This window comes from Falco biarmicus, chromosome 8 (genome assembly GCF_023638135.1).
Source record: "Falco biarmicus isolate bFalBia1 chromosome 8, bFalBia1.pri, whole genome shotgun sequence".
In the NCBI taxonomy this organism is placed as follows: Eukaryota; Metazoa; Chordata; class Aves; order Falconiformes; family Falconidae; genus Falco; species Falco biarmicus.
The window spans coordinates 5,765,213-5,790,505 of NC_079295.1; the positions used below are offsets into that span (position 1 = coordinate 5,765,213).

The 25,293-nt window shown below is 39.0% G+C and overlaps 2 protein-coding genes across 2 annotated transcripts in view; one reads left to right on the forward strand and one right to left on the reverse strand.

Moving 5' to 3' along the window:
• The window catches only part of COL5A2 (collagen type V alpha 2 chain), a 113,067-nt gene extending 111,175 nt beyond the window's left edge, over positions 1-1,892 (forward strand). The window contains exon 54 of the mRNA XM_056349466.1: positions 61-1,892. Within this exon, the coding sequence (XP_056205441.1) occupies positions 61-207 (147 nt within the window). The 3' untranslated portion in view covers positions 208-1,892. The remainder of the gene's footprint in view (positions 1-60) is intronic.
• A 9,650-nt stretch (positions 1,893-11,542) lies between these two features.
• COL3A1 (collagen type III alpha 1 chain) overlaps positions 11,543-25,293 on the reverse strand; it is a 52,950-nt gene continuing 39,199 nt past the window's right edge. The window contains exons 32-51 of the mRNA XM_056349351.1: positions 24,916-24,969; positions 23,841-23,894; positions 23,685-23,738; positions 23,048-23,101; positions 22,606-22,713; positions 22,381-22,434; positions 21,818-21,871; positions 20,228-20,389; positions 19,986-20,093; positions 19,078-19,185; positions 18,639-18,692; positions 18,368-18,475; positions 17,713-17,766; positions 17,504-17,611; positions 16,207-16,260; positions 15,857-15,964; positions 14,892-15,171; positions 14,201-14,388; positions 13,770-14,012; positions 11,543-12,753 (exon numbers count right to left, since the gene is read on the reverse strand). Coding sequence (XP_056205326.1) covers positions 12,607-12,753; positions 13,770-14,012; positions 14,201-14,388; positions 14,892-15,171; positions 15,857-15,964; positions 16,207-16,260; positions 17,504-17,611; positions 17,713-17,766; positions 18,368-18,475; positions 18,639-18,692; positions 19,078-19,185; positions 19,986-20,093; positions 20,228-20,389; positions 21,818-21,871; positions 22,381-22,434; positions 22,606-22,713; positions 23,048-23,101; positions 23,685-23,738; positions 23,841-23,894; positions 24,916-24,969 — 2,154 coding nt within the window. The 3' untranslated portion in view covers positions 11,543-12,606. The remainder of the gene's footprint in view (positions 12,754-13,769; positions 14,013-14,200; positions 14,389-14,891; positions 15,172-15,856; positions 15,965-16,206; positions 16,261-17,503; positions 17,612-17,712; positions 17,767-18,367; positions 18,476-18,638; positions 18,693-19,077; positions 19,186-19,985; positions 20,094-20,227; positions 20,390-21,817; positions 21,872-22,380; positions 22,435-22,605; positions 22,714-23,047; positions 23,102-23,684; positions 23,739-23,840; positions 23,895-24,915; positions 24,970-25,293) is intronic.

Below are 25,293 nucleotides of genomic sequence, written 5' to 3' on the forward strand. Positions count from 1 at the left end.
CCAACATGAGCTCTGGCCTAAGCTTTTCTTTTTTCTTTTTCTCTTTCTTTCCTCCTCCAGAAACGTAATGGGAACGTGGGCAAGACTGTTTTTGAGTACAGAACACAGAACGTGGCACGCTTACCTATCATAGATATCGCACCGGTGGACATTGGCAGTACTGACCAGGAATTTGGAATTGAAATTGGGCCAGTTTGCTTTGTGTAAGAGGAAGGGGGGAAATTAACACACTACCCAGCAACAGCAGCCAATTAAACACGTGAACTTAGACTGATTGAAGTTAATCCTGGGACTCTTGAAGTAATGGCTGATATTAGATCAGCATTGTATATACGGTTCCTTTTAAATGCCCGGCCTCCTTTTGAATATTTATTTTACTTACAAACCTTCCGTTTTAAATGATTGAAACCAACTTTTTATTACAACAGTACAATTTTAAGAGGATCGATGACCACCTTTTAGAAGTAACATGATTCTTTTTCCTCGCTTTTGTTTCAAATTATTTTGAAATTTACAGGTATTCAAAAAAGATAGTTTTAATGTGGGACTTTGTAAAACTCTAAAGAGTATTTCTTTTGCTTGGTTGCATACTGAATAACGGAAAAGCAGAGCACTTCTTTTGTGACCCGTTGGCTATATTGCAGTCATAATTACTCCCTCTGCCCCAATTTGTCTTCCTGTGGTAGCCAGTATGATAACCATTCACAGAAATCTGTGTCTTTAGTAGAAGAAAATCTCTTCAAACAAGATCACCTTAATTTGGCATTGCCTTTCCTGCACTTTCCTATGTAACAGTCTGCTCAGAAGACTATTTAGGCATGATTAATTTATGAAGTAAAAACACTACTGGAGTAAATACGAGTTTTCAGTAGGGGTGTCCCATATCTTAAATTTTAAGGCCAGACTTCACTTCTCACAATGTATTTGTGTAAATCCATCAAATTATCCTTAATCTTCAAAACTCATCTTAAACCCAATACTTGTTGATTTTCCAGTACTTGCCCATCTAAGAAGCCATTACATATCAAATGATACAGATGTCTTATATATGGTGCCAATTTATGTATGTTGCAAGTCATTGACATGTATACCAGACCAATTGCTAATAAAGAGAAAGAACGTTTAGAAATTCATCGGTTTTAGCTGACATCCAGACATGCATCACCAGTAATTTGACTTACTGGCCTTGAGTTGTCAAGGCAAGAAAGTTCCATCGTTTCTTAGCATGAGCTACCTCATCTCTGGAAGTTGGGATGCATTAAATATTCCTGATTTTATTTTAGATATTAAAAGGTGCTATGCTTCTGTTGTTATTTTGAGCGAGGAGATAGGCAGGGCAAAAACGACAAAATAGTGATGGTGCTAAGTGACTCTAGAAGGCTGATGAAATAAAGATGCCTACTGTCAGTGTCATTTTCAGTGCTTAGCTGTTAGGCTTATGGTGTTTGACAGAACAATGTTACAGTGCATTTATTTGTTGGTCATACAGTATATAGAATGTTTTGTACCACTAACATGCTTTATTTTGTAAAGTATGTGGGTACAAACTTACTTAGTTTTTTTGTTTCATTATTGCATCTGTGCTCTCCACGTTTTCTGTTTGTTCCTTACAAAAAAATAAAAAATAAACAGCTGGAGCCATCCCTAAAGAAAGTCATGCTCATAGCTTTATTCATGTATCTTTGCAAAGCATTTAATTAAATACGTGCTTCTCGCTGTAAGTGGTTTCCTTTTTGTAGAATTCCTTCCAGTGTCCCCCATACCAGTTCATTTCCAGGAAATTAAAAATAGAAATATTTAACTTTTGTTTTGTTGCTATTTGAATAACTCATTTGCAATGCATTCTCCTGAAGTATTTTACACAATGGAATATAAGGGTAGTTTGAACAATGCCCTCTGTGTCAGTTTTTTTGTTTGGTTTGGTTTTTGGGTTTTTTTTTTTTTTGTTTGTTTGTTTGTTTTTTACAAGATAGGCATCAATTTGTATGAATTATTCACCAGCAGTCCTAGTCAAGCTACCTAACTAGTGTTTGAGACTCCAGGGAAAGAGAATTTTTATTCAAGACTAAATAAAATGTGACTTAGCTAATTCCCAGTGTCAAAGTATGTTATTGCTGGTAGGAAACAGTTTCTGGACAAGCCACAAAACTGCATTGTAGTAAGGCAGGCAAGAATTTATGTTCCTTTCCTCCATCTGAAAGAGCAAGAACTTTGACGTTTTCCAGGTTGTCCATACAGGGCAGGTAGAAGCCTGGGAACAGGGGAGTTGACAGGGTCATGCTGATGTTATCTGCTTGCTTTTAGCACCCAAGCAGGAAGTCTGTGATGTTTTTTACTACCATTAAATAATTTCTATAAATATGTCACTCAGGAGTTAACTTAGTGGATCCTTGAGAAGTTCTAGACAACATTAATTTCACTGAATAATCTGAGGTGTATTGGATTGGTCCAACATGTTCATGCAAAGGTGGATATCCAGTGGCTGTGATCATATCTCTACAGGACAGTTATCCAGATGCAAAGAATAAATAACATTTGGAGCATAGATACATGTTCGAAAGTGCTTTTTAATCTCTGATTTTCATCACCAGAGTATTATAATCCATGATTAGTATAACTGTTTTATGTTGAAGGAGAAGAACATTTAATTATGAAGGATATGCTAGTTGTTTTTTTTGTTTTGGTTTTTTCTTCTCAAGTCTCTTTTTACTGCTTTTTTTTGCCTTTTCAAGTCTCTCTTTCCTGCTCTATTTTCGTATGAAGCATGCAGTATTTCCTCAGCTGAGTGCCTTGAGCACTGAAAAAAGAGCTTTACCTGGAAAGCAGTCTAAGGTAATGTTCTGTAAAAAAACATTGCTGGAGAGTCACTGAAGCAAAGTGTCCCTTGAAGTGTGAGCTCCCAGGAAATCTGAGCAGATAACTGAGGAGTAGTTGTAATACAAGTGGTCGGACTTTTGTTCCTCTCTTGACTAACTAAGTTTATAGCATGCGTTCTATTACATCTCTTTCCCTGTTTAAACATTCCTCAAAGCACTGTAGAATCTTTTTAAGCAGACCAAAAAAAATTAAATAAAAATGGGTGGGGGGAATTTCACTGCTTTCAACTGTTTTACCCCTTATCTAGGCTATGTGGCATAGCCTCATGTAAATACAACTTTAATTTTATGAACCTAGAATGAATGAGCTGATAATTTGCAGAAGGCTGATTAACGTATAAAGTATCATTAAGTATCAGCTATGACATTTAGGGCAGTTCTGTCTTGGTTGCAGATGGCCTCAGAAATGGTAGAAAAGTAATTTAAAGTGGTTACGGTAATATCAGAGATTGCATTTAAATTAAATTTGAGTTATAAGAATTGGTCATTGCTATTGTTTTCCATAACTGACCTGTCCTCAGCGAGAAATGAGTCCCAGGACTGCCAGTAGCTGATGCATCTCTTGGTTTCTGAAAAACAGTAGTGCAACGGTTGTGCAGCAATCATTTGCTAAAATCTCAGCTAGAAGGTAAAATTCTGTTGCTCACTGCTCATAATTTGGCACTCACTTTATGTTTACATCAGTGGTGGAGTTGATGCAGTAGTTTATCTTGAAATTTGTTTTCTTATGTAGATAAAGATGTAGATTCTTTTATAATTTGATTTTAACTCATCTGGATTTGCAATGTTTGTTCTGAAGGTGCTTGTATCATCACTGTCGTGCTTTTTTCACTGTGCCACTGAACTCTAGATATAAAATACCAGACTTTGTATGTAACTACACAGCTGATTACAGACTTGGGACCAAGCAGAGCTTTATCTAGCGCAAGGGGCCGCGTCGGTGGAACGAGAGGTTTTCCTTTCTAATTCACTGAGAACAAAAAAGGCAGCCAATTTGAAAAAAAAAACAACCACAAAAAAACCCAGCTTTGGCCTATAGGGCTGTGAGTGGGTTTTATATACTAATATTTCACCTTCACAGCTTACAATTTTATGCAGCTGCAGAGTAGAATCCATTTTGGATTTCTTTCCCCAGGCAGCATCTCCTAACACAGACCACCTTTTACAGTGTGTTTTACTTTCAGATTTCTTTCAGGTTAAAACTTTGTAAGAATACAATCTTGATGGAGGAAAAAATGTGAAAGATCTTTCGGATATGCTCAGTGGACCTTGGGGGTTATGATAAAAGTTCACAAAAATGAAAAATCTTGCATATCTGCAAGCACTATGAACAAAGAGCTGAGATTCAAGTGTTGCTGAGCATATCTTATTTTTGCTTTTATTCTGGTTTTAGTGATATTTCACCTTTATATTAAATATAGATTGTATTGAAGAGTTTAATAATGCCTTTTCCAAGGCTTTTTCTCTTATTATTGCTCAACATTTTCTCTTAATTTATTTTGAGCAGAAAGAGATGCAGAGGACAGACCTCATTACACTGCTATAGTACATTGGATACATCAGCTCAAATGGCCAATGGTTTAACTGGGCAGTGTTAATATTGATTTATGTACTGTATAATTAATAGTATCAGTATTGTAAAAAGGAAAAGAATCCCCAACTGTTCCTTCTGTACTTCCTAGAGGAGCCCAGCTCTGACTGCGTACATCAAATGTGATCGTAGCCTCCCCACTGCATCAGAGCCTCCTCGCACAGAGCTCTCTATACCGAGCACTTCTGGATGCTTGAAACGTAAGGCAAGCAAGGAACTGATGGCTTAAGTCCTCCCTGAGCAAGAGGGTTTTTTCAAATCAGTTTTGGATTTATACACCTACGTTTTAGGGTGACTGTGAAGAAGAGTTTGTATTTTGGCTGGAAGCTTGCTCTTTTAAAAGGCTGGTGGAACAGCGCCAGATTCAGGTCCTCCATCCTCCTTCCATACAGACCTTTTCCTTTCTCTTCTGCTTTGGTCATCTGCTCTAGCTCAGTGGTTATTCTTTTCTCTTGGGCTGCATGAGAGCATAAGTTCAAATCTCATGGCTTCTCCTGCCCACACCCCTTCCTTGCCTATCTGTTAGCCTCCTTGAATCCATTATAAATACTCAGCTCAAAGTTTTTAAATACAAAAAGGATTCTGTAGAGTACCAGGGGTGCTACACACAGTAGAAGCATGCATCAAGCAACAGAGAAGTGTGGGAAAGAAAATGTCATGGCATAGCTACAAACAATTCAAACAAAGTCTATAAGACATAGCAAGCAAATAGAGGAGAATGAGAAAGATTTATTTTTTCTTTTCCCTCTATGAAGGAAATTAAAGAGTCTAAAAGTGGGTGAAGGACAAAAAGCATTATTTTCCTTATTATGGTAGGGTAAGAGCCCCTAGGTTTCTTTTCTCTCTTGTAGCTGCCTGAGGTTAAGCAAAGTAGGTATTGGGCTGGTAAATGCTCACATTATCTGTGGATTTTTAACATTTTTTCAGGAAATGAAGGCTATACTGAAGGTTTAATATTTGCTAGGCCGTTGGTCTCGGAGAGAAGGTATTTATGAAAAGAATATGATTCCAGGAAGACAGAGTAAAACAATTGAAAAAAAAAAAAAAAAAGGAAAAAAAAAAAAAAGCAGAACTAAATATAATTATAGAAATGTTAATGGAAGAAAAAAGATTCCCTGTAAGTAGGCAAATACCATAGAGAGCACAAGGTAAAAGTGTATTAGACAATGATGGTTTTGTAAAGAATATTGACAAAAGACAAAACAAAAATCGGCAGTTCAATAGCTGGAATAGAAATGCCGAGGCAGCTGTGGACCCATAGAACCCAGCTGGCCAAACTGTGTGTTTGAGCTAGAAAAAAAATACATCAATTTGATTTTGCATTACTGTGTCCAGTGGATCGCAGTACACTTGCTAGGAGGCTAAACATCTTGTTGAAGTGTGTGATTTCAAGCATAACCTGCAAAGTTCAGAATATCCATAAAGGAGCCTTTTTAAGCAAAATTGCTAGATGCGTACCAGAGAATTAGATTCAGTTTCTTAAAAGGTAGTATGTTTCTAGCTCGCCTATTTCACCTGCTGTCATGCTATGCAGACATTTAGCTCATGTTAACATCAGAGGTAATGGTTGTTAATGTGTCAGATGGAGGCTGCGAGAACCTCTATGAAGAATACGATGAATTACAATTGAGAATCACCTGCATCGAACCCTATCCACCCCAAGAGAGCATACATATATATGGTCACAGAGGGGAACTCGGTACAGAAGACCAGCTTTCTTGTGAAGCTGCTGCTCCTACCTGTGAGGTGGTGATTGGACAATATCTTTAGGAATAGTAAGAGAAATCTGATTTTTCCGCCAGCCAAAGAAAGGACACTTTCTTTGTGAAAAGACACAAAGGTGCTATAGTAGAGCCATTGGACTGGACAATGTTCAGGAGGACCTGGGCAAAATGATACAAAGATTAAACCCAAAATGCTTTATAGATTTATACAACATAGAAGACTCAGAGAGGTTGATTGCCAATCTGTCTGTTGTGCTATCAGCATTATATGTTCTACCATTTGCTGGGAGAAAGTCTGGAAAACTATTACGGTATCAGGCAACACTCTGAACAGGATGCTAGAAGAGAATTTTTTCCTCCATCCTCCACATTAATTTCTTGCACATTTGTTATTTCCTTGCTGATAGAGTAAGAAGCCACCTTTCTGTAAAGCTCTGGCTTGTTGTTTTCTAAGTAATACTTCATAATCATTATGATCTCTTGTGTTCTCAGTATCAGAATGGTGCACTATGAAATTTTATATTGCAAAATTTGTTCCTCAGCTGAGGTATTACTATCCATCCTCCAGGGAATTCTGAAGCATTATTTAGGAATGTTTGTGTAGGAAAAAAACCCAACAAAACCCCATGCAAGTTCACATGTGACCAAGCATCACAGAACTGCTTGTTGGCCATAGTCAATTAAGTGAAAAATCTGGAATCGTAATAATGTTCTTTTGTTGATTGAGTATGTATCAGAAGCTTCAGTAAAATATTTTTACATGTTTGGTAGGGAGCAATCTTCCCTGTGACAAAAACACAACATGGACAGAAGATTGTGACAATTGTAGGAGCCATCATTGTAATTTCAGAGCCTCTGCCCTCTAAAGGACATGCTGTGTGATTCTACACACATACAAAAATAAGTCAGTCAACAGCATTTTCTGCTGTCGTATCAGTTTAGCCATTTCCTGACGGAAATATTAACTTCTGCTTTGTGGATGCTACCAAACGGAATGGAGGAACGAGTCAACTTCTTCAGGTATCTTGGAGTTACTGTAACCAGGATAGTGAAGCTGAAATGTGAGTTATGATAGGAACATTCACAAAACCCCACTGAAACTGGAAAATCTCCAGTGCCTCCAAGAGCAATCCTTTAATGGCTCAGTTCTCAGCGCATGAGAATCCAGCAACAAAAGTTAAGTTTTGTCCTTTAATCCAGAGATGTCTGTGGCTAAGGATATACTGAAAGGAGGTCACGTGGTTTCTCATGAACCTCCTCTGGCAGAGAAATTTTGGATAAGCGTAGTTTTGCTAGGTAGCACTTACAGGGGGAAAAAAAAAAAAAAAAAAAAAAAGAAAAGAAGAAAAGAAAAAAAGAAAAACATTATGACCAGTGGACTTCCGGAAAGGAGAGGCCATAAGCCGGAGTGGCTTCTGCGATGGGAAAGCAGCAGTGTGGCTTAGAGCCAATGATTCCAGAAGATTTTCTCCAGGCTGAAGCTATTACGGGACAAAAAGCAGGTAGGAAGACAAGACCACCAGGATGTTGATGTGGTGGATTTCATTCATCCTGGAACAGCAGTCCCTCAGTGTAGGGTGAACTACATCTCGCCTCCTCCCAGCAAACAAGTAGGGAGACACACAGAAAGCAGCTCCATCACCCAAATGCTAAAGCCTCCTGCAAAGTATCTTCCTCTTCTGATACTTTTAAATCTAGGTTTCTATAGATTTTTGTTAAGAACATAATGAGATACAATTAAGGACATCTGATTACAAGCACATGTTGAATTAAAATGCTAAATCATAATATAAGTATTTCCTACATTACTGTAGCTTAAGATTTGTGCAACGAGTGCCTCATTGCTCACGTTTCCAGAAGAGAGGCACTTGCTTTAAGACTTGGAGCCTGCCAGACCAGACTTCTTTCCTGGTGAAAAGAAACAGGTATTGTGTTTCAAAGAATCAGAAGGGTTTCAGTCTTCGTTGAAATGGGTATGTTATCTGTAGTGAGAAATATATTCTGACTTGGTGACTACAATGAAGGTGTGTTACTGTCGTAAATAATAGCCAGTCCTCCAAAGTAACACATTTTCCAGCTTATATAACTAATAATGCAGCTGACGAGGTGCACTAAAAATCAGCTTTCTCTACGGAAGCTATCAGGACAGGCATAGAATGGCTAGTTGTTGGTTGGAAAGATCTTTCCTCTTCATGAATTCAAAATTCTTGCAGAGAGCTCTTCCTCCAAGTTACTACTTGCAAGCAGAGGCTTAGGACTGTTTAGCTGCTTTCCCAACAAGGCGAGCGTTACAGGTCACACCGCTGCTTGATGTAGGTGTCTAGCTTCCTTTTCTTTGGAAGGAAAGTTGTTAATAATTAGCCAGCTTCCAGAAAAAAGATTCCTGGTAGCTGTTCAAATTCAGAAACCAGCACAACCCCATGCTAAGTGATTGCTTACCCTTGTCTGGTTCCAGGTGTGAACTTGGCACGGAGGTGAAAAGCTGTAGAGACACAAACTCATGGGATGGCTCATCTCTTCCCAGTAGCTGTCCCTAGGCTGTTGCCCCCTGCCCCGGGAAGGATTGCTGGAGTCAACAGCTTCTGCAGTCATTTCTCAGGCTGCACCCGTCAAGGGTTGTGAGAGGGGGCTGGTGGGGGTGTTACAGCAGGGCCTGGAGCCATGCAGCTTCTAGATGGGATGGCTGCGGAGAACGCCTCGCCTACCACCCACAGGGAGGCAAGGCTACGTGATTCATACATGTATAACTAGCCATACAGGTGCGTATGATTTTTTTTAAAAAATAGGATGTAATAAGATAGCGCTTCCCCCCCCCCCCCCCCCCCCCCCGTTAGGAAAGGGTTGGATGGTTGTTGTCATGTTATGGTATTTTTAAGCATAATTTCCATAAAGTCCATAAGCAGAAGATGTTGAAATAGTTCCCGTGCCACAGACAATAGCCAGGGAGTCCACGTTCACCAGAAGAAAAGCTCTAGTGTCCTGGAAAAGAGCTACACCTTTAGGTGAGAACCTGCAATTAATGGAAAGGTGAGGCTCCAAAACAATATTAAAACCTAATTAGTGATATCTTAAAGCTGTTGGTACGAGCCAGGAAAATCTTTGAGGCAGGTGTTTGTTTTTGGTTTTTTTTCCCTGTTGTTCTGTTTCTTTTTCCCGAAGAGCCATAATACGTGATGCTGTGAAGTGTACGAATATCAACTGGTGTAACAGGTAACGAGAATAAGAAGCTGTGGATCAGAAAGTGAGAAATTTCTTGCATTAGTCTCATTACTATGTGGGCAACTTCTTCCTTTGTTTTTTTTTTTTTTTATGCCTCTCTTTCAACTATGTAGACTACAGTATTCTTTTTTTCTTTTCTCCAACACAACTTTATATGCCAAAGGAAGGTGCACTTGAATATGTGCCTAAAACTATCAACCTGTCTTAGAGCTGGAAAACAGGAGTTTGTGGTTCTGTACAGCCTTGAAAGACCTCTACTAGTTACCTGCTCAAAAGTGGGTTATTCCCAGAAGTGCTGTAGTCTATGGAATTGATGTACTGCTCTGTAACAGTGAAAAATGGTGCTGCCAGCCTGAAAGAGTCAGGTAAGACTTTTCTTTTTTTTTTAAAAAAAATATATTTCCAATGTAAAATAAAAGCTAGAGTCTTCCATAGTAAGTCAGAGTAAAAAAAAATAGGATTAGAATTTAAATCTTCCAAAGGCTAGCCTTATTTCCCAAGCTAATTCTTGTTTCGTATCCGTTTCATATTTCTATTACATCAAAGACCCTGCTACAAAAATACAGAGGCATCAGAATTGTGGCGGCTTAATAAGTGATCTGCTGAAATAAATGAAAGTATGGGGGGTCAAGTAGATTATTTTATGTTGGTCTTGGCTATTTCTTTGTGTTTTCTACAAATGCTCCAGTAATCACCTTTCATTGGTACAAATTATTAATCAAAGACTTAATGACTGGGTCTTTTCTTTAGGAAAAAAGCCCCCAAATCTTCAATTTTAAGGTTGAGTAATTGTTACCAGCTATTCAATCAGCCACAGTAGTGCTGGAGATTACAGAGAACATTTTTTTCCTGCCATGGGAATTAAGAACAGGTTTTTTTCAATGCCTTTTTCCACCAGGCAGCGTTCTTACCAGCCGCTTCCATAAAATTTCAACTCAAATCAAAAGACTCCCTACCATGTAATTTGTCAGATTAATATTATTACGTGCTTGTAATTCTCATGTTCCATAAACGGTAGCTATTTTCACCGTAAAAGTAGGAGGTTTTCTGCAAAAGCCAATGTTTTTTTATGAATTGTTGGCACTATTCCTTTGTGTTGCACTAAAATACAGTCATGCCTGTGTTGATACCAAATTTGTGCTGTTAAGGTCTCCCCAGACCCTCACTGTTTTGGTTCTTTGTGGGCACATCCAAATTCTTTGATGCCAGAGCAGGGCAGCATCTTAGCTCAGATCCAAATCTGGTGAGATTCCCTAAGAAACAGTATTTCTCTGCCCTTTTTTTCCCACTTGGTCCAATCCAGAAACTGTTCTCAGAGGATGCATAATCCACCCTCATCATTGAGAACCTTTAAGAATCTGAACATTTTTTCTCCCTATTTTTTTGTTGTTTGACCTTGTAGAAGGTCCTTAATGATTCTGGGCAGTGGAGCGTCACTTGGCAGTGCAGGCACGGTGTGGGGGCAGGCTTTGTATCTTCCTTCACAGGGAAGAGTGAGTAGCATCTGTCAGCGTCTACCTCTGGGAGAGGTTTCATGGCCCAGGTTCTGGTGTGCAGATAATTTCCTCCTTCTGGCCTGAAGCTCAGGCACTGCCAAACTGCTGTGGTAATTGATCTTGACTTTTTGCTAGAATCTAGCAATGACTTAGTTGTGCAGCTCCAGGGACCATAAAAAATATCCAGCTGCTTAGATTGTCAGCTTCATCAAACTGCTAGTGCCTCTAGCCTGTGCTGTAGGAGCCCCTTAGGCCATTATTTAAGCTGCCATCAGAAAGGGTGGCAGCCTGTGACTGCCTATTTATTTAGGCTGAAGCAGGTTTTCTAGGGGGGAGGAATGATTAAACTCTTGTTATTTCCTCCAAACTGGTCTGCCTAGGTGCATGGGAGCTGTTTTGGCTCTTGCTGTCAGAGCTGAGTCCATGCTGATAGTCAGAGAAGCTCACCACGCTTGAAAAAAACTGAGCCACTGGCTGGGGAGAGGATTGGAAAAAGAAAGAATGAAAATTTCATAGTATGATGGCATAAACCTCATCCCTTAGGATTACCAAATTTTCCTTCAAAAAAGTGATCCTAGAAAAATAAGTGGTACCAAAGAAAGAGATACAAATATTGAAATAAATTTTAAAAGTCGGTTTTATGAAACAAGGAGTTTTATTAAGATATTTTATTATGTGTCTCTGTAAGGAATAGACCAACAACCATATAAAAGCTTACAAAGATGGTTAACCTTCAACACTATAAATGTGTTAACGTGACAGAAGAAGTTCACAATTTTGCATCTTTATTGATTTTACAGAGTGAAGGGAGAAAGTTCTCAACTAGGACATGCCAATGCTGATCTTTGACAGGAGACATTTACAATTGCTTTAAATCATTTGTTGTTTTTTTTTTTTTTTCTTTTTCTTTTTAAAGCAAGTCAATAACCCCGACTTGCAGAGTTAGGAGTGAAAAATACATTAGCACCATCATATTAGTCTTTTACACTTCCCTAATTTTAGTGGTCTTGACCAGCAACGACAGGAAAGTAGAGAAGCACCTTTGATAACAGAATACAATCCAACAATAAACTTATGGTGACTACTGACATTAAGGTATTGAACTCTTAAAAGACACTGTACTTTTTCACAGCTAATCAGTACAGAAATAGACAATTTTATACCAAATGATTCCACTGAATTGACCGATGGGTCCAAGGTGTTTTGACTGATTTGTTTGGATTTTTGGTTTGACTCATCAGACACATCCCAGTTTCTGTCCATGTTGAGGTAGTTGAAACAGGGAGGTCTTTTTAGCTTTATGGACTGCATCTTAGAAAGGAGGGTAAACTTTGGTACTGGGAGCAATCAGTGCTTTATAAATTGGCTAACATTCAACTAATAGAACACAGTGTTGTTTTATTAAGTGTTGAAGTTGTATTATAGCACCACGGAGACATGTTTTGAAGATGGAATTTGGTAAAAAAAAATAGAGCAAAAAAAGCATTTTTACTGTACTTTGTGTAATAGCAAAAAAAAAAAACCAAAAACAAACCCAAAACCAACCCTTGATCTCAAATTTATTTTTCCCCCAGAAATTTTGTTAATAAATAACTGGGATACAGATGGTCACCTGTAATAGCTGACAAGGCTAAAACAAAGGAGCACAGTTGGAGTGTGAATCTGTTTGCTGGGATTTCAGAAAGAGCAGAATCTTTGATTTACAAGAAGCAGACCGGGCCAATGTCCACACCAAATTCCTGATCAGGACCACCAATATCTATGGGTGCAATATCAACCACAGGCAACCTCATTGTCTTGCGCGTCCTGTATTCAAAGACTGTTTTACCCCATTCACCAGTGTGTTTCTGTGAAGTTAAAAAGAAAAGAAAAAAAGCCAACACGTTAGAGAAATCACTGTAGGGGTATGTGAAAGTTATCCTACAGTTTACTGCATTTCATACTTTCTCTTTCCATCTTAATGTGTCCCTCCCACCACTACGAAAGCTGGTCACAGTCTCTGTAGAAATGAACACGTAGTTAAATAGTCTTAATTTCTGGACCTTTTACGCGAGGTCTCGTGGGGCTGTAGGCCTTGGGGCTCAGAAGGGATGGGATCTCTGAGGGACCGTAGAGTACTCTGGAGCGGTGCCAGTGCCCTGACTTGTGACTGTGATGTGCTCTGCGTGCTGGGAGTGGGTACAGATGGCTACTCTGTTTGGGAAGTGGTTTTGGCCTCAGGAAAAAGTGTAATGAGGTAGCTGTTCAGGTTAAAGAAATGGCCACGGAGTAGGTATGTTCGTGCATCCCTAAAGGGCAGGTTTGCCGTATATGTCAGTGTTCATTGTGCCTTGGGGACCTTAAACAGCAGGAGGAGAAACTGTGGATGGTGCTACGGTGTTTTGTATTTGTTACTGAAAAGGCTGCAGATGCTTACAGCCTAGCACGCTTATTGATGTGACTGCTCCTCTCCCGTGCTTTCTGCTGCAGTGAGCAAGGCACAGAGAAGTTTCCCCCCTCCCACAATCATAGCCCATGGCTGGAATCAGCTAGCCTTGAAATTTTTTTAATTATTTTTTGTTACTTTTTAGTGACCAAGATGATTCCTACTACTCTTAGTTTTAATGTTGACATGGGATGGATCAAAACTTGGTCGCTGTCGACTTTGACTCTAAAGCACAGATTTAAATAGGAGTGCACCTCACTTTCTACAATTGCCACGGGAGTGACACGTCTTGTATGGAATCTCAGTTTCCTTGGTTAGGTGCAGCTGTGTCCTTGCCTTACCCAGGTCATGCAAAGCTCTCTCTTCCTTTATTATGGGTCTAGTCCTCTAGAGGGAACGGGTTATTAAACTACCACAGTAGAAGTCTTGTTTACTTACAGTACAGCCATCTTCCAGAACAGCATATGTGAACCTGCTGTTTCCTTCAGCCTTGATCTCACTTTCCACAGAGCTCATCAGTTTCAGAGCTTTTTTAACATTTCCACTGGCTTGATCCATGTAGGCGATGCTGTTCTTGCAGTGGTAGGTGATGTTCTGGGAGGCACGGCTAGAGAGGATGCGGAGGAAGGCCAGCTGAACTTCTGAGACATCCTCTGGAAGCTCAGGATCGCCGTAGCTGAACTGCAGAGTACAACACATGAGCAACAGGTTTGGTTTAATCATGTCTAGGGACAGTCCATATAGTTATCGTTTCACCCGCTAAATGTTTAGCCTAGTTTAATTTCAGGATTATTTTTAAGTACATTGTGATGAATGCGAGTACAATAGATGTACTACCTTTCGGGCTGTTAGCTGTGGTAATTCCGTACCTGAAAGCCTCCATTCATAGATTCTCCAAACCAAATGTGTTTCTTTCCACTGCTTTCGCTGGTCCACCAGTTTTTCCTTGGCACAGTGCTGGGGTTAGCACTGAGGCATGTCTCACCCGTTTCCATATTGCAGTATACTTTAATAGCATCCATTTTGCAGCCTTGGTTAGGATCAATCCAGTACTCTCCTAGAGGTAAAAAAAATAGTAATAAAGAAATATTAAGGGGCTTAATATATTTGGAGAAACATCTGACTGCATGATGGTGAAGCTTATTTCTATACCAGGTTCCTGAGCCAAATTAGGAAGCATATTAACTCTGACAAAAGCGATGCCACAAAAAATAAGGTGATATAAAAATATATTGCATTCATGTGAATACTATAAATAATATGGCTGACACTTGAAATAAAGATAGAACTTGGGTTTGGTTGTGGTTTTTTTTTCAAAATAATTATTTAAACATGTTTACTTACAAGCATTTAAGAATTGTAGTTGAAATCATTATATACGCTGAGTAAATTAAAGTTCGAAATCATAATTACATTTATCCTGGTTATCATGATATTTGTTTAAAATAAAACAAGTCAAATTTTTATAACAGATCTATGCATTTAAATATTTAAAGACAGCGTTTATGAAAAACAAAATGAAGATCTGCTACTGCTGGTGAAAATAAAACCCAAACATACCACTCTTGAGCTCAGGATGGCAGAATTTCAGATCTCTGCAGTTACGAGCTGGATTCTTCTGTGACCCATCAGGACTAATGATATTTTCAATCTGGTTGTTAATTGATTTCATTGAAGATATGATGTCACCCAGATTGATATCATTTTCTTTTGGCTCATCTCGATATTCATACCCATAGCCCACTGGACCTTTTTCAGCACCACCCAGGGAAGCCACGCCACCACAACATGGACCAGGAGGACCAGGGGGACCAGAAGGACCAGGCTGGCCTGGTGGACCCTAAAAAAAAAAGGTGAACATAGTGCTGAGTGGAGATTACAGGTTAAAACTAAGAGTCTGTGTAGGCCCTAATCTTAAGAAAATGTGAATTTTCACGTAAATATTTTATTTATTCATTAAATAATAGCAATTGTGACATATAAGTATCTGTTAGACTTTCCAGACCTTTATTTTCTTAAAATTGAGAAATTTTTTTCCTATTTTTTTTTCAAGCTATGACTGTCCTTCTCCTGTCTGGGCTTTGAGAAGGAGAAGGAACCCTTTCCCCCAAAACCCAGAGAATAACTGTTTCTTGGCTTTAGGAGAAGCGACTATGCTAGTGACCTTTGCAGCACCATCCCCCCTACAGAAGTGTGGGAAACCCAATTTATAGCTTCCATATCACAAAGGGGGTCTGTGCTTTGAAGTGGGGACCCTGCCTCCCTGTTGGACGCAGAAAGGTTGATGATTATGTGAGACTAATGCAACACCCAACACATCAATAGTTAGACGGAACTACAAATGATCTGTTTTTTTGTGCTGGTTTTTTTGTCTCCTTAATTTAGCCTTGGTAGCTAGATAAATCCTACAACAAACTCTGTCCATGAAATACAGAATTTTCTGAGGGAGATATTTAAATGGGAGAGTGCTCTGTGTTCGATGATTAATCCCTAAAGGTTTGGTTGAGTGTGCACAGTTTACTTACTGCAGGGCCACTGTCACCTCTGTTACCACGGGGGCCAGGAGGACCGATTGGACCTGGGTAGCCACCTCTACCATCTTTTCCAGGCTGCCCAGCTGGTCCTGGGGGACCCTAGAACAACGTTGAACACAAATAATATGGTCAAAATAGTTAACCGGATAATCTCAAATTCAGAAGTACTTTGTGAGATAAATCATACAGAAATGTTTGAAATATCAGGTGTTTTCTCTTTCTTCAGCTGTTGCCCATTAAAGTTTTTAAATCAGCTATCTTTCTTTTTTTTCTTTTTTTTTTTTTTTTTTAAGCAGTCTGAATCTTCTTTCTAGTTACACTAAGTAAGGAGTTTTTCTTACCCTGGCACCTGAAGCTCCTGGACTTCCAATTGCACCTTGTGGACCCAGGGGACCCTATGAAGAAAATAAAAGTAAGTCATACACCTCCCAGTAATGTTTTGCAACTAGTTGGGTGTACCTTAAAGGCAGACATTGAAAACATCTTTAAGATTATATGAAACACATCCTTATAGAAAGACTATTTCAAATATGAGAGTGAATGGCTTTCATTCTGTCATTCTTTAGCCAGAAAAAAATATCTAAATATCCTCTAATGGAAAAATATTAATGAATGCGATATCCAAAATGCAAGAAAGCCAATGGACATCAATGAGCTTTGGAAGAATGCATGGCTACAGGCTCATAATGCTGCAGTTGTAATCATATTACCACTAAAGTTATTTAAATGTTTTGACAAACACTCATGTTTTCAAATGCATTATAAAATTTGCTCTATTTATGCACCACAAAGGACTAAGCCATATGTTTAAAGATTATTGACCATCTCACTGTCATAATGTAAATGAGAATGTATCAGATTTTTTAAAAAATCATGTTATACATTAGATAACCGGTTATATTGTGTTGTTAAATAGGTTGGTATTGGTTGCATTTATAGTGAACACTTCTATCTTTTTGCCATCATTAGTAGATTAATTGTGTGAGTTTTGGTTTCTTGGTTCTCACTTGTACCCATGAGTGCTATTAATGGTTCTTTTCACTGTAAATCACTTTTAAAATTTTCATTTATCCTGAATACCTAGGGGCATGCCTGTCTATTACCCTTTGATTCTTTTAGCTATTAAGAACTGTTCAAAATGGTAATGCATGTTCACAGTTCACCGGTTTACTATTTCATGCCCATTTTGCCCTACTATTAATTACTGCAAAAGATACATGATAGAAGTGAGGTGTTTGGACTCCAAGTAGCTTTTTCATGGATTTAGTTGCCTGCCTAACATAGATTTCTAACAGGCAAAGATATTTTAACTCCTGTTTCTATCTTCTATAATTTAATCAGGAGTAAGCTATATAAATGAATGCAAAAAGTGTTTGTTCCAGGCAAAGGCAGGCACATAGATGAAAGGGAATATGGCAACCCCAGTTTTAGCTCCTAACAGCTTCTTCTAGTTCTTTATTAATAATTATTTCAGGTTGATTCAGGGAATCTGGACTTTTGAACTCATTTAACAATCCAATTATACAGATATTTTTTTTTCTTTCCTCAGTACATTATTTAAGGCTAACTATTTACCTGGGACCTAAACTACAGAAACTAAACCCAGCTGTAATTCCCAATCCAATGCAAAATACTTACAGGAGGACCAGGGAGACCGGGAGTACCAGGAAACCCTCTATGACCCTTTATGCCAATGCTGCCTCGTTCACCAGGTTCACCTTTGTCACCACGAGGACCTTGAGGACCCTTTAAGAGTAGATTTGCGACAAAAGGAACATATAAAGAAATACCCAAATAACATAATATGGTGAATTTATGATATTAAAAATACTTTAAATATAACTTACAACAGGACCACGAGTACCAGCAGGACCGGTAGAGCCAGGAGGGCCAGGTGGACCCTGTGACACAGTAAGAATATGGATCACTTGGTGTTGACTAGACTGCCTTTTTATTTCCAGATAAGCAATATGTTCAAAGCCAGCAGCTGTTTGGAAACAAGGGGAAGCTACACACACACACACACTACAATCAGCAAGAATTTTGGCCAGTTCCTTTCTCTACCCACGTTCATCTTACTCAGCTGCTTGTAGGCACTGATACATACTACGTGCACTGGACTCCTTCACTTTGTGAGTTGCTCAGTGCTCAAGCTGTGCTGGTGTCATCACTTCTCAGAAATAACTTGAGGACTTCCAAAAGTTACTCCTTTAGTTCAAATAAATAACATCGCTTCTGCTGCATGAGCACCAAATGGGATGGAAATTAAGATAGGGCCTGGTGGGATGATGTGCTTTTTGGCATCCTAAGGAGTATGTGGATTTTAAGCTTAATTTATATGGAGTTATCAGGACCATAAACTGTGATGTCTTTCCCATTGATATTCTTATAAGAGAGGTCCTCAATGCCAGCAGGCTATGTCAGTAACAAATGTATGAATCTTTCAAGCTTCCTCTTTATTACTGCATGAAGTAGACTTTGCATAGAAAAGGTATTTCTTACCTGAAATCCTCTTTCACCAGCTTTTCCAGGTGTACCACTGCTACCTGCAGGTCCAGGGTGACCAGGAGGTCCTGGAGGGCCAGGAGAGCCACTTTCACCACGGTCACCCTGCAGAGTAACAGTTGACAGGATAATAAATTTAGTGTGTTACAGAAGTACAGTGTAAAATGTATATTCATTGGAGCATAAGAGATTTAAGCACAGAACTATGTATATTGTCATCTCTACGTAACATTTTTTTGGCAATCTAAAGATGTTGGTGATTCCTTACTTTGCCTCCTGGGGATCCGTCACGTCCAGGTGAGCCATCTGAGCCAGGGTTACCCTGGGAGGGAGACAGAGTGGTACAGTTTGTTCATAAATTGGATGAGGAGTAAACAGCTTGTACTCTAGTAAACTTAAATAATGCTTATCAAAGAAAGAGCATTTTCAAGAAGACAGAATTCCTGAAGGTGGATTGGCCCCTAAAAGATCTGGAAGACCTTCATTATTTTGTAGGCATCGGGCAATGCCATCTCTTGTTCAGTTCCAAGTGAGACGGAGCTGTGCAGAGACAGCAGGCTACACCACCTTACACAAAAATGTAACCTGCCCAGGCCCCTGTGCGTCAGGCACTTGAGGAAGGTTTGTGAACCGTGGAGCACCTTTACTCCCAGAATCTCCCATTTGTAACTCACAAGCTAGCAGGAAGGTCTAATGCATCTACTCACATCTCTGCCAGGCTCTCCAGGTAAGCCTCTCTGTCCAATAGGACCTTGTGGCCCAGGAGCACCGCGTTCTCCTGGGATACCGTTCGTGCCTGGTTTACCATCTTCACCCTGAAAAAAAAGGGAAGGGGTTTCATTGCAGATAAGGTACTTGGGAAATACTGTTCTACATCTTCAATTAAATATATGGTCGTTATGAAGGAGATCTAATAAAGTGAAGGGCCAGTGTGACTTTGGTGATTGTGAATACTGAAAACAAGAAAGATAAAAAAAAAAAGTTTGGCCAAATTTATATTGCTGGTATTCTTCATGCAAGGCCATTGAACCCAAGGAACATTGCATATTGTATTTATTTCTCTTCTTATGTACCCAAAACCAATAGCCAAAACAGTTAACAAAAAAATGCCAGTCTGTCACTAATAAATAAATAAACCAAAAAAATACAAACCAAGCCTCACATCGCTTTTTCTGGAGGGAACTGAAAGTATTTTTCTGTTGGGGTCATAATATTTAAGCAAGAAACATATTGAGAATTAAGGAAAGATAAATATCTTGTGGTAGGTGAGACTACAACTCACATCTTGTCTCAAGGAGAGTTTATAGTCCACAACCCTCCTTAAGCGTGTGAAGCTGGCTATATACTTCTAAGTAATCTGATTCAGGGCTCTTGGTAATAGAGATGAAAGCCAATCTCACATCCCACAGCTGCAGGTGACCGGACATTTTAAAGCCCAATCTTCTGCATGCAAATACAAATAACTGTAAATTCCGTAGTGTCTAGACTAAAAAGCATTTTTTTTTTTAAAATACAACATATTCATTACTTTTTGTATCTCTAGGCTATGCCTAGCGGCTGGATTACAGCCGTTGCGTTAGCTTTGAGGCTACTGCTGCAGTGAATGTGCTCTCACCTTGGCACCCGCCATACCGGGGGGGCCACTCGGGCCACGCAGACCTGGCAAACCTGTGCTACCCCGGCCACCAACGATGCCTTGAGGACCTGGTTCACCTGGTGCCCCCTGTTTAAGAAAAGGTCAGATCAGTCAATACTGAGCATCTTCAACATTCAGTCAGTGGGTTCTTATTCTTGAGAGATCAACCCCTGTTATTGGTATATACTGGTATAACAGTCCCCGGCTGGATGTATACTTACCCTTTCTCCTCGTGCGCCTGGTGACCCTTTTTCGCCTGGTGGGCCGGGCTCACCTCTTGTTCCAGCAGGTCCCGGGCTGCCAGGACCACCGGTACTACCAGGGGGTCCAGGAGGCCCATCTTTGCCTGCAGGTCCTGCATTACCAGGGGGACCTGGACTGCCCTGAAAATAATTTTTAAAAAAAGTGTGCGTGAGCTGTGTTCTCTGAAACAGTAGCATATGCTTATGGCATTGATCTTTGCTCATGAAAGCCAGCCAGACTTGAGTCATTGCCTGAAGGCAGATTTAGGGTCGAGCCTCTATGCACCCAAATCTGGTCTGGTCTTATAAAGGTAATCCTTTCAACTACCACTTTCAAAACTGATTTATTTTTTTTTCTACCTACTGTCTGGACACATTGTTTGCATAACACAACACCTGCACATCTTGGATGCCCAGTGGTTGTAATGCATCTGACACAGGATACATGTTTCTTGCCTATGGCTCTGCCACAGAAATTTGAAAACCAGTAGCAGACCCTGCTAATTTCTTGACTCACTCATACCAGATACCTTTAAGGTGGTGTCTTGGACACGTGCAGAATGAAATGTCTTTCATTAGAACTATTGCCTTAACCAATCAATGGAAAGAGTTACGTTGACTTTAATGGTACCTTAAATAAAATCCTATTTTTTCTTTTTATTTAGCAATATTCAAATTTGCATTTGTCTGTAACTGTAAGACAGAAAATAAAAATCTGTTAAAAAAGAAAGAATTTTTCTTGCCTTGTACCTCAGTTACCATAAAACAAAAGATTACTTACAATTTTGATTTCAAAATGCGTAAATGCATTGTGTTATTTATATTTTCTTAGTTTTTAAAGAATCAAAAATCGGAATCTAATTTTTACTATGTGAGTCAAAAGTAGGTGCATGTTGAACATGCAAGGGTATTATGAAACAGCTTTTCTTCACACACAGATATTGCATAAAATATTGTAATTAGCTGATGCACCAGCATACATTTTTACAATAGGACACTGCAGACTGGTAGACTAAACTTTACATGTAGGCCATATCATAAGAGAGAAACTTTGCCACAAGAATCTTTCTAAGCTCCTCTGACCCAGGATAATTAAATCTTATGCGATTCCATTCCATACAGGCAACTAAAAAGATTTCTCAACAGTGAGCTACAAAACATAGTTTTGAAAATGCATACCAATTCAAGATTCTGAATTGAATATTTTTTTGCATCATAGAAAAGCAAGAGAGAAGACGGAATGACTGCCACAAACAGAAATACTTGAGGACCTGATCCAGGAGAAGGACTCCACTAACTCTGATGGGCTTTGGAGAACAAACCATAAAAGCAGGAGGAGTATCAAGACAGTTAAGTGAATGAATTGCTATTCCATATGAACTAAGAGGAGAGTAATCTCTTTTTTTGGAGATTTTTTTCCCCGAGTTGAAACATCATATTGAGAATGCTTTTGCTTACATCCTATTCATGTCAAGGTGCATACAGCTTAATATAATTTAATATATTAATATACATCTAAATATACTCACAAGGTAAGAATAAAATAAAAAAGGGGTTAAGACAACTTACATTGCTACCAGGGGGACCAGGTAGACCACGAGCACCAGGGAAACCAGCAGCACCCTACAAGAGATCAATACTTTTAGTTGTCCTTTTCTGAAGATTGGAAAAATATGAAAAAAATTATTTTTATACAACAGCTGAATACTAAATATATTTAGGTGTTTTGCTTAAAACCTGAATTAAAATATTAAATCTCCTGGAACAGAAAAAGAAATTAAAATTTTTATTGATTTTTTTTTTCCCCTAAGGGAAGGTCCCATATGTTCCTCAAAGGTGAACTAATGGGCTCTGAGAAACTTGGCAAAGATGGCATGTAAATCTACTAAGTGTTGAGATAAGCCATTTTGAAGTTTTGGGTCACTGTGGCAAAAGTTATTTTGGCACCTTACTTATAGTAAAATCAATGTAATCCAGATCACTAAACACCTCAACTTTAATTACTCCTTCTAGAACACTTTAGTATCTGAAGTTCAAGAACAATTAAAGTCCCTGAAGCCCTTGTTTTTCATTTACATCACGTTTGTTGTAACAGAATCATTTAATAGCGACTAAGTCAAAGAACTACTCACAGGGCCTCCAGGAGATCCACGTTCTCCTTTTGTTCCTTGGGGACCGGGTGGACCCTACATGGAATGAAACAGATCAAGAAAATGACTTAATAAATAGATTAAAATTATAGGAAGTGTCATTAAGTTTTAGGCAATTCAGATGCTTGCACTCGGGCCCAGCCACCTTGAGGCTGAGGGAGAACTGAAGAAACCTCTGTGTAGCAATAAGGAACAGCAAAAACTTACTGGTGCACCAGGACCACCTTGTGGACCTGCAGCTCCAGGGGGTCCAGCCTCTCCTCTTAGACCAGGTGGGCCTCTTTCTCCTTTCCCACCAGGTTCTCCATTCTGGCCCTGTAGAAATATTATATTGTTTTATTACGACTCAAAAAAATGCAGATGATATCACTGTGCTGAGAAACCCTATCCAGATACTCTTCTGAAAAGAATTTAGATATTAGATGAAATGTGAATGCAATTGAATTCTATGGGTCTTCCAGTACAGGAAGGGAAGGATAAAGAAATGTTCTTCTGTGTGTGACTGAGTACAGAAAGAGTTGCAAATGAATCAAACTTATGTAGCGGGTATGTGTATTAAAAGGGTTACAGCAAGCCTTTCTGAGATATGGATGAACTTAAACTAAAAACAGATAATCACATTCAATTGCTTTTAGGAATTTATACTTACTGGAGCTCCAGGGAAGCCAGCAGGTCCAGGAAGACCTTGTTCTCCTCGTTCACCCTGTAGAAAACATGTTAGCAATGGAAGGTGTTAGAAAAATAGGCTTCACTTTACAAGTTAGAGAACACTGCAGAAGTTTCTTTGTTGTGTCATCCTTTGGAAGGAAAAAAGCCCTGTACAAAACAATATTTGCTCTTGAGATCTAAAAGAAACCTGTTTGAGAATTATCTAATAATAATCTAAAGTGTGGCAAACTGATTTCAGTTACACCTGTATAAACCCTGAACACAGCCCATATCCAACTGAGATCCAAATGCGCTGTTTTATCTAAAAAAAAAAAAAATAAGTATGAGCATTTAAAAAAGTTTACTTAACTGTAAGACAAGATGGAAACAACTACTGCTCACACTCTTGCCCTGACCTGTCACTGCAGCCATCCAACCCCTTTACAGTGTTAAAAGCACTGATTTTCTAAAGTCCTTAGTACCTGTAAATCCCAAGAGCCAACAGGAGCTAAATGTGCTTAGTTTATTTTGAAGTCAAGCCACATGCGTTCCTGATGGGATAGGTGCAACGCTGACATCTATGCTAGGCTAGAGAAGCCATAGTAAAGTGATACTGGAAGAAAAGTACTCTCACTTACAGGACCACCACGGGAACCCATTGGACCAGGAGCACCTGCTGGACCAGTCTCTCCCTGTAAGGCACAAGAACAATTAGTAGCTGTTTTTCTTCTTCCCATGAGACGGCCACTGGTGTGACTTTACAGTATCAAACATCATTACAGAGGATGCTTTACCTTATCTCCAGGTGGGCCGGCAGGACCAGGAGGACCGATGGGACCTACATTACCCTAAATGATTAGAAAATAATATATTTTGAGTCAAAACATGAGAATGTTAATTCCTCTGCTTTGATAAATATAATTTCTGTTTCAGTGTAAACAGATTGCTAAAGATATTTAAATGGAAGTCTACAATGCCAGTGTGTTGTTGCACGCTACATTTTGGAGTGACACTCTGAGATGACACCATTTTGCGATGTGAGAGATCTCCACTTGATTGGTCCTATTTTTTTTTTTGTTGTTGTTGTTCCCAACAGTCTAAACTTAATCCAAACCCACCTGAAGTTAGTAGATCTCTCTCAATGGCAGACAATAAAAATTATGCCTTGCCCTAACTTTTCTTACAGATAATTGGTCCATGTTTCTTCAGTAAATGTTCAAAATCTCTTGACTAGCTCCCTGACCTTTTGCTTTCTTGAGAATTTAATGTGTACTTTATGGTTTGAAATACTTTTTTTCTCTATTTCCTCCAACTCATAGAAGCTGCATTTTTATACATTTTTCATACCTCATTATTTTGATGTATATACTGCTTGCATGTACTCATTAAATTATATGCATATATTTCAAGTGTCTATTTTATGTGTACATGCTATATAGATGTATAAATATATCCTATATAGTAACCTGCAGAAATATTCTGTGTGAGAATACTTACTATCATGATGTCTTTTTGTGCTTTATTATAACCAGCATTTTCCCCCTCAGTCAGCTGGGTGTATGAAGCTAGTAACATTTTCTCTACTTTTGTATTGCTGCTTTCCCTCCAAAACACTGTCCCAATTAATTGTAATCTTCTGCTTGCAAAAAAAATAATCTATTATATCTACCCAAGCAGCTGTACTCACAAAAACTAGTTTTAAGTCTAGTTTAGTTTTACGAAACCAGTTTGCGCTGCCAGGATGAAGTACAATGGGGTTACTACTTTACCTTTCCTGACAATATTTATTAGCTGTAAGTTTACTTATGTTCTAAGCCTAGACTGTCTGAAGCTAACTGATAAATTGTTATGTGTTTAAAGACCACTCACTCTCTCTCCTCTTGCACCAGGAATGCCATCAGCACCTTTGCCACCAGGTTCTCCCTAGCAAGGATAAGATGTAAAAACCATAAGCAAAAAGCAAGCGTAAGACGAGCATAATAATGGGGGTGGGGAAAAAAGAATTAAAACATTATTGCAGAGAGGAACTCATACTGAGGGTATCTCGTAACCAGATTTTCTTATTGTGATCACACAAGTCTAAAATTGGGGATAACATTCTGCCCACTATTCTGCACCAGGTACTGAATACTTTGGTGGAAAAAAAACAAACCCAAATTGATTCAAAATGAAGTCTATGCCAAACTGTATGCCATGGTATAAGCTATTCCCACTGTTTATTAGCTTCATTAGAACTGTTAGGAGGTA